The 8,351-nt window shown below is 51.9% G+C and overlaps 1 protein-coding gene across 1 annotated transcript; it reads left to right on the top strand.

The window, feature by feature from the left end:
• Nucleotides 1-1,997: 1,997 nt before the first annotated feature.
• On the top strand, nt 1,998-6,498 carry C8H1orf216 (chromosome 8 C1orf216 homolog). The gene is made up of 2 exons (XM_069477664.1): nt 1,998-2,173; nt 4,272-6,498. The coding sequence occupies exon 2, from the start codon at nt 4,277-4,279 to the stop codon at nt 4,934-4,936; it is 660 nt and encodes a 219-aa protein (XP_069333765.1). The 5' UTR covers nt 1,998-2,173; nt 4,272-4,276; the 3' UTR covers nt 4,937-6,498.
• The last annotated feature ends 1,853 nt before the right edge of the window (nt 6,499-8,351 follow it).

The following is an 8,351-nucleotide window of genomic DNA, read 5'->3' as shown; positions in this document are numbered from 1 at the left end:
CCTTATGTGACTGTACCTAAGGACTCTCAAAGAGTTTGCTTCCTGTCTCTGAGGTTCTAGGTTCTGAAGGTCAGAGGGTTTTAGTATCTTGGGAGGAATGTTTCTAACCAGAAAACACAAAAATGATTCCATTGGATTTCAGGCCCCTCATAGCAATAGAGGAATAGAAGAAAGAGGGACAAGAGGAAATGGAGTGAATACTACTTACTGAGGGTTGACAGGTACATGAAGTGGAACCCAGGGGAGCCCTGGGTCACCACCTTGTGCTATTGTGTTAATCAGGATTCTTTTGATCATTAGTGGAAGAAAGTCTTCTCAGGTTAGGCTTGGCAAAATAAAGGCCTCGTTCGAAGGCATACAAAACTATAAAGCCTCAGGAAACAGGGACTGAAACATTATCAGGACTTCTGTCTTTCATCTCAGCTTCTGTGTGTCAGCATCATTTTCTCCTACTCCATACTGACTTCTTTCACTTGGCGGGGAATATGATTGTTGCAGCCCTAGGCTCACATCTTCCCTGCTTCGTCTTCCTTTAATAGCATTTCAGAAAGTCCCAGAGAAGGACTCTGACTGGCTCACCTGGAATGGAGTTCCTATCCCAGGCTCTCATTTGACCCCTGTGGTTAGAGCTGGGAGAGACAGAGCCCAAAGGAGAGACAGGGGAGGGCTGTTCCGGGCGCACCAAACAATTAGATGACTTTATGGCTCTATGGTATGGTGCGAACTGCATAACCCTAGACCACCAATGCTCAGAGCCTTTAGGAGTGAGGATTGGGTCACCTCCTAAGGAGGAAAATCCTGGCTGCAGGGGAACCTTGCAGGGGATAAGGGAAGGGGGAAGATTAGTTAGGCCACAGAACCTGATGTAGAAATGGGGCTGAGGTCTCTACCTGTATTTTCTTAACTGGAAGAAGGTGCAAAGTTGGAGTTACTTCTGCCTTCTCCTTTTTATTTCCTTTTCCCTCTTAAAATAGGAGTTGTCATAATCATAAAAATTTATTTTCTATTTCCTTTATTTTTGTATATATGGTTTGTGATTTTATTTGCCATTTAGTCTCCAGGTTGCAGAATGGTGAGTTGAAATCAAGTTGGGACTGGAAGTGGATGCCTCACATCATCAGAGTGAGCAGTTACTGTGCTCCGTTTTCTTTGATTGCAAACTGGGTCCCCAAAGAGGCAGGGACTGAGGGGGTCAGACTTCAGTACAGTAGAACTCTGAGAAGAATCCACTGGAGTTGGGAAGCCCGGACCCTCTCTTACCACGTTGCTCCTCAGCCCAGCAAAGGCACAGGCGCGCAGTGCGCAGGCGCGGGTGGGGTTCTCTGTCCCCGAGAGGAATCCACTTGTCCCGGTGCTGGACCTTAGCCCCCAGCCCTGTCCCAGACCGGATTTTCTCTCTTCTCTTAAAATGTTGTTTTCATTAAGTGACTTTAATTAAGTAAACACAAAATAGATATATAATTCCAAATTGTGATAAATGTTATGAAGAAAAGGAACCAAAGCGCCTTAACCCTAAATATAAAAGGGGGAACTAATGTGGTCGAGGGAGTCAGAGAGGGTTTCTCAGATCTGAAATATGAGTACGTCGAGGGGGGGAGCGAATTTTAGGCAGAGGGAAAGGCGGAAAGGAGCACAGGCCCCACCGCAGAGAGGGAGCTAAAGGACGAGGCTGGAGAGGCTGCTGCCTTAGGGCTGTCCCTGTCATGGGGACCACATAGACGCGTTTAAAGCCAGAAGGTGGTGCCCGATCAGATGTTCATCTCGGAAATGTCACTGTGTCTGCGGTGAGGTGAACCGATCCGAGGGGCCCAGCGAAGGCTGGAGAGAGAACGCAGGAGAGAACACAGGACCTGGAAGGCCCGGGTCACGGCAGCCAGAGGCCGTGGCGGGGACTCGGGGGAGGCGGTTCCGGCGCGGCCCGGCGGAAAAACCGAACCGGCCCACGTGGGCCGCCCCGCCCCGCCCCGCCCCGCCGCGCCCCGCCGCGCAGACGCCGCCTGACTCCGCAGTCCGGGCCTGGGGCTGGGCGCGCCGCCCGGGAGCCCTGCACCCACGCCCGGCCGCGGGGACGCCCAGGCCGGGGGACCCCCACCCCCCAGCCCAGAGTGACGAGTTCCCCAACCCGGACGGGCGGAACCAGAGCCAGCCGCGCCGGAGCGGGCGCCTCTAGGCAGTGAGTCTGGGCCCGGCGGGGAGGGCTTGGGCCCAGCCGCGGGAGGGGGGAGTCTCAGCCCCCGCCTAGCGGCCTCCCGAGCGAGGATTAGGGAAGGACGCTCTCGGTCCTCCGTCTCCTGGGGGTAGTCTCCCTCCCCTGCAGAGCCAGGAAAGGAGGCCGCCTCCCCCAATCTTACGCAGCTACCCCCCCCCCACCCCCGGCGCATCTTGGGGTGTCTGGGTTCCCATTTCAACAGCTCTGAGAACCCGTGCTAGGTCACCCTCACCCCCACCCCATCCCAGCTTCCTTCGTGGCCCCGCCCAAGTTTAGGAAAAAGAAAAAATTGGGGCAAGAGGAGATCTCCAAGCACCTTCCCATAAGCCTTGCTGAGAGGGATGGGGGTACGCAGGTTACAAAGCTGTTCCTACACCACACCCTCCAGGACTTCTGCCCGCTACTGGGGGTGGGGAGGGTCCCTGCCCCCTATAGAGCTTCTCCTAGTGCCTGCTCCACTTACAGTATCCCCCACACTTCATGATCCTCAGTTTTTCTAATCCAAGTAGTAATGTGCGGTTAGTATAAACCTCTTGTCAATTCAGGCCCTACTTTTGGTAGAAGCTGGTTATTGGAGAAGGAAGAGTGGTGTGGAGTGCCCTCCCTCCAGGGCCTCAGGATGGAGCAAGCTGGGGACAGGGACACAAGATAGTAGACACGTTCCAGGCAGCCTGGAAGGAAGGGAGCATGCTCAGGAGTGACGCTTGTCAGTTGGGGGAGGGGGGCGGCAGGGACAGAACTGAAGGCAGCTCTTCCAGCCCTGGGCAGTGAGCAGTGGCCTCCTGCTACCTTGGCTCTGTCTTCCTGAGCATGGAAGTCCACTGCAGTCCCCGCTCATGTTCACCCTCTCAGCAAGTGCCTGCGTGTGCTGCCACTTGCTACTGCTGGGCTCTGTGCTGGCTCCTGGGAATATGACGGAGGATATATGGAGGAGTTCCAGGTCTGGTCAGGGAGCCAGATGGTAAACTTCTGTTATGACACCGTTAAACAGCAAATGCCAGTTCAGTAGAAATTTACTGACCATCAACTGTGTATGCCAGGGACAGGACACAAACTTGGATAAGCCAGTGTGTACTCAGAGCTGTGGGGACCCAGAGGAAGGCATCATTAACTGTGTTTGTGTATTTGTGGGGAGAGTATCAGGGAGGCTTCAGAGAGGTGGGGATATTAGAGCTGGGTTTTGAAGTACAAAAAGGAATTTGCTGGGTGGAGAAGGGAGGCGCTCGGAGGGCAGGGGAGGGGAGAGGAGAGGAAGGACATTACAGGCCAAAGGAAAAGTGTGAGGAGGACGAAACACAGTGGTGTGTTTTCAGATCTCTGAGCAGGTTGGTGTGATGCGGGCAGAGAGGTGAGAGGCAAGTGTGGAGGGGTGAGCAGGGGCCAGATCAAGCAGGGCCTTGTAGGCCATGTAGAGGTTTAGCAGGAGTTTAGGGAGGGCACTCCGAGCTGTGACCAGTGCAATGTACATTTTAACTGGAGGCAGAGAGATCAGCAAAAAGGCTGGGGCAATAATCTGGGTCAGAGATTGCCTGACCCAAGCAAGTGTAAGTGAAGACGAAGAATTGCCAGAATTTGGTGACCGATTAGATGGGGGAAGGAAGGAGAGTGAAGAGTCCGGGATGCTCCCTGGCTCTGGCTGGAGTGACTGGATGGAGGGCGGAGCCATTTTGCCAAGGACGCTGGAGAAGGAGAGCTGGATTGGACATGTAGACTTCGAGGGGCCTGTGGTTGGTTGCAGGGTTGGGTAGCAGTTAGATCTAGGTTGGAGACAGATCTGAGAGTCACCAACATATGATGGTTCTTGAAGCTACAGCAGAGAATGAGAAGACAGCCTGCCTCTGAGGGCTGAGGAAGAACCCTTTGCAGGAGGCTGAGAACCCACGGGCAGAGAGGGAGGAGGAAAACCACGAAGGGAAGTATTACCAGAGTCAAGGGAAAGGGACTGATGGGGAGTGGCCAGGCTCATGCTTGCTGCCTTGTCCCTGCAGCTAGGTAGCTATGACTTCAGGCACCCTACCTACCCTGTCCTGCTATGACCCATCCTTCTGCTTCCCCTTTGCAGACCAGATGTTTGCCGTCCAGCCAGGGCTGGCCCCTGGAGTATGTCAGCCCGAGCTCCAACCCGACAGCAACTCCAACTTCATGGCAAGTGCCAAGGATGCCAATGAGAATTGGCATGGGATACCAGGCAAAGTGGAACCTATCCTGATGAGGAGTTCCTCGGAATCGTCCTCTGACAACCAGGCCTTCCAGGCCCCTGGACTCCCTGAGGAAGGGGTCCGTAGCCCCCCAGAGGGGGCAGAGATTCCTGGGACTGAGCCTGAGAAGATGAGTGGTGCTGGCACTGTCTGCTCCCCTCTGGAAGACAACGGCTATGCCAGCAGCTCCCTGAGCATCGACAGCCCTGGCAGCAGTCCTGAGCCTGCCTGTGGGACCCCTCGAGGCCCTGGCCCTCCTGATCCCCTTCTGCCCTCGGTGGCCCAGGCTGTGCAGCAGTTGCAGGCGCAGGAGCGCTACAAAGAGCGGGAGAAGGAGAAGCATCACGTGCACTTGGTGATGTACCGTCGCCTGGCACTACTCCAGTGGATCCGGGGCCTGCAGCACCAATTGGTTGACCAGCAGGCACGGCTGCAAGAGAGCTTCGACACTATCCTAGACAACCGAAAGGAGCTTATCCGCTGTCTCCAGCAGAGGGCAGCACCATCCAGGCCCCAGGACCAGGGCTAGGCATGTGCCTCCACAAGTGTGCAAGGGTATGTGTGTATATTTGCAGGCATGTGTGTGGTCGTATACAGTAAGTACATGATTGTTTGCTGGCATGAGTGCAGGTAAGCATGAGAATGTATATGTGCTAACATGTAGGTTTGTGTAGGCATGTCATTAAGCATGTGTAAATGAGCTTAAGTGTGCTGTGTGTGCAGATGTGTACACACAAGCTAACTTATAAGCAGACCTATGTGTGAGTGCGTAAGAGTGAACATACATGTGTGTAACATGTTTGTAAGAGTTAAGTAAATTTGTATATGTATGTATGGACAGGTACCCAGCTGCGTGTGCATATGTGCATGAGTGAGGATGATGTGCCAAAGATGTGTGTGCATATGAGTGAATTTGAGTGTGTGGGCCTGTGGTCAGTGTCTGTGTGCAGGTGCAAGCATGGGAAGTGCATTAGGAGCATATGTATTTGCAGGCAGACCATTGAGCAGGTGTGTGCCAATACATATCCGATTGCACCTGTGGGGCATCCACCCACGCCCTGTGTTACCCATGGCCTACCCCAGCCTTTTTTCTCCACTGTGTCCCTCTGCTTCCTGGAGAGAGAGGGCTAGCCTGCTGTTATTTATAGGAGGGTTGTAGCTGATCCATTCTCCTGGGATTTCCCAAGCTGCCTCTCCTTTCCCTTCCCCTCACCTAACTCAGACCTTGCTCTGCTAAGGCTATCGTCCCTAATGTTAGCTTTGCTGTAAGAGATTTAGTGGCTGCCCTGGCCTGCCATGGCATTTTTGCATGGCTGTAATTTTGTCAGGGCAGTTAGTGGAGAATTGGTATCAGGGAGGGGAACTGGGCGTGGTGATGGAAATGATGGCAGGGGTGGGGGTAGAGACAGAGGAGACAGGGGACTGTCCCTCTTGAATTCTGCCTTTGGGCACGCAGGAGATGAGTGTGGGGAAATGACAATGGCACAACCCCGTGAAGAATAGGAGAACGGGAATTCTCAAATGCCAGTTCCCAAACAAACCATACCTCTCCACTGGGTTGAAAACCATATTGATTTAAGCTTCTGATGAAAAGGAACGTGTGTTTATTAGCTTGCAAGTAATAGACACGCTGTTGGGGAAGATCTCACTTCCTCTCTGTGCCTCTACCTTGCTGTGCCTTTCTGGCTCTAGCGACATTGGAGGTCGAATTGATTTAGTCCATTTCTCTGAAATCAGACTGTCAAGAGGAGCCAGAGCTTGGCTTTCCAGGGTAGGAAGGGGGCGGTGTTGTCAGCCGAGCCTCTGGAAGTTCTTAGATACTGGGTCATACCCCCTTCTTTCACTGCACTGCCCTTGAAGCGGGGATTGACAGGCTCTGGCACAGGCTGAGTTGGAAAGTGGATGAGTCTCAGGGAGAACCAACGACTAAGGTAGCCGAGCTCTCTGCTTTACTCCTGGGAGCCAAAAGAATGCAAGGTCCCAGTGGATGAACAGTGGCATGGAAGTCACCGATGCTGCCTCTGGCCCTCAATGTCCCTATCTGCAAAATGTGGGGGCTCTTCCTGTCTATCGCTAAAAAGTTTCCTCCCTGACGGGTGGGTGGGTGAAAGGTAGAGGGAGCAGGAGTGAAGCATGGGCCCTGGGAACTTGTGTCTGGACCTCTTGCATGTTGAGTGTGAACCTGGCCTCTGGAATGATCCGGGATGAATAAACTGGGGCAGAGAATTAAATTTCTTGAGGATGTGTTTCTCTTCTACCTGTAGTCTGGTAGCCTCTTTTCCACACCATCTGAGCCCCCCTTTTGAGCAGGGTCCTGGACTGGGAGCTGGGGTAGCTCTAGAGGAAGACCCTGGGGAGGAGGAATTCGGACCCCCAGGCCTGGCAATCTGATGGGGGAGGGCCTCCCAGTCCGACGGGGAAGACTTGGCCTCTGCACTGAGAGCCCCATACGGGATCGTCCTTGTCCTAAGTCACCTTTGGGCCTGAATAAATTGTGATGTACATACCATACACACAGTCTCTCTCATACTCAACTGTGCCCTGGAGTCACCTTTCCCTGGGGTGTGCCCTGACTGTGAAAAACTGAGCTGGAGTCCTTAGATGGTTTTAATATAGATGTAGTTAAAATATTCAGTGTCTCTTGGTATCTGAGGGGATCGGTTCCACGACCCCCCACAGATACCAAACTCTGCAGATCAAAAGTACTATATATTTGATTCATGGTTGAATTTGAGGATGTGGAACCTGTAGATACAGAGGGCCAACTGTATGTACATGAGTTAAGGTATTTGTTGATGCCAATTTGGACTATATCTTCTATTTTACATTACTTTGTATGATTTATTAATTTCTTTTTTTTTTTTTTCTTTGAGACAGAGTCTTGCTCTGTCACCCTGGGTGGAATGCATTGGCATCATCATAGCTCACTGCAACCTTAAACTCCAGCCTCAGCCTCCTGAGTAGCTAGGACTACAGGTGTACACCACGATGCTCAGCTAATTTTTCTATTTTTAGTAGAGACAGGGTTTTGCTCTTGCCCAGGCTGGTCTTGAGCTCCTCAGCTCAAGCGATCCTCCCGCCTCAGCCTCCCAGAGTGCTAGAATTATAGGCATGAGCCACTGCTTTTTCTTTTGTTTTCTGTACTAAGCGGGACCCTCAGTTTCCAAGTCTGAGATTTCCCAGATCCAGGGCTGCTGCTGGCCTGGCCCTGGCTCCAGCCCCCACCCCTCCTATGTCCAGTCGTCACTATAGTTGTCCTGGCCTCTCCTCCCTCAAATTCATTATTTCTATAAAGAAGGTTTAGTAGTTAGCTACTGCTGCATAACAAATTCCCCTAAAATTTTGTGGTTTAAAACAAAACATATTCATTATGTCACCATTTCTGTAGGTCAGGAATCTGAGCATAGCTTAGCTGGGTCCTCTGCATCACAGTCTCTGAAGCAAGGTGTCAGTCCTGGGTGTGTGGTCTTGGTTGGTGGCATTCAGTGCCTCTCAGGATGCTGGCTGGAGACCACCTTCAGTTCCTTGCCATGTGGGTGTTTCCAACATGGCAGCTTGCTTCTTCAAAGCATGCAAACCAAGAAAGCAGTAGGGTGCTCGCAAGACAGAAGCCACAATTTTCTGCAACCTAATTGCATTATCTTGCCATTTTCTATGGTTAGAAGCAAGTTACTCAAGGGGAAGATATTACACAGGCTGTAAATACCAGGAGGCAGGGATCATCCAGGTCCATCTTTGAGGCTGCCTACCACCAAGGGTATAACTTGATTGCTTAAATAAAGGCATGTTTTATAAATTAATTTTTATACAAATAATTATATTCTACTTATAAAAATTGAAACATTTCAGAGAAATCTCATGTCCCCTTTTGCCCCTCCAACAAGGCAAACATATTTTAAGCTTCACAGAGTATACTTCTTGCCAGGCATGGTGGCTGGCCCCCA

This window comes from Eulemur rufifrons, chromosome 8 (assembly GCF_041146395.1).
Source record: "Eulemur rufifrons isolate Redbay chromosome 8, OSU_ERuf_1, whole genome shotgun sequence".
In the NCBI taxonomy this organism is placed as follows: domain Eukaryota; kingdom Metazoa; phylum Chordata; class Mammalia; order Primates; family Lemuridae; genus Eulemur; species Eulemur rufifrons.
Note: the sequence above shows the minus strand (reverse complement) of the source record. Positions and strands in the feature narration are given on the sequence as shown.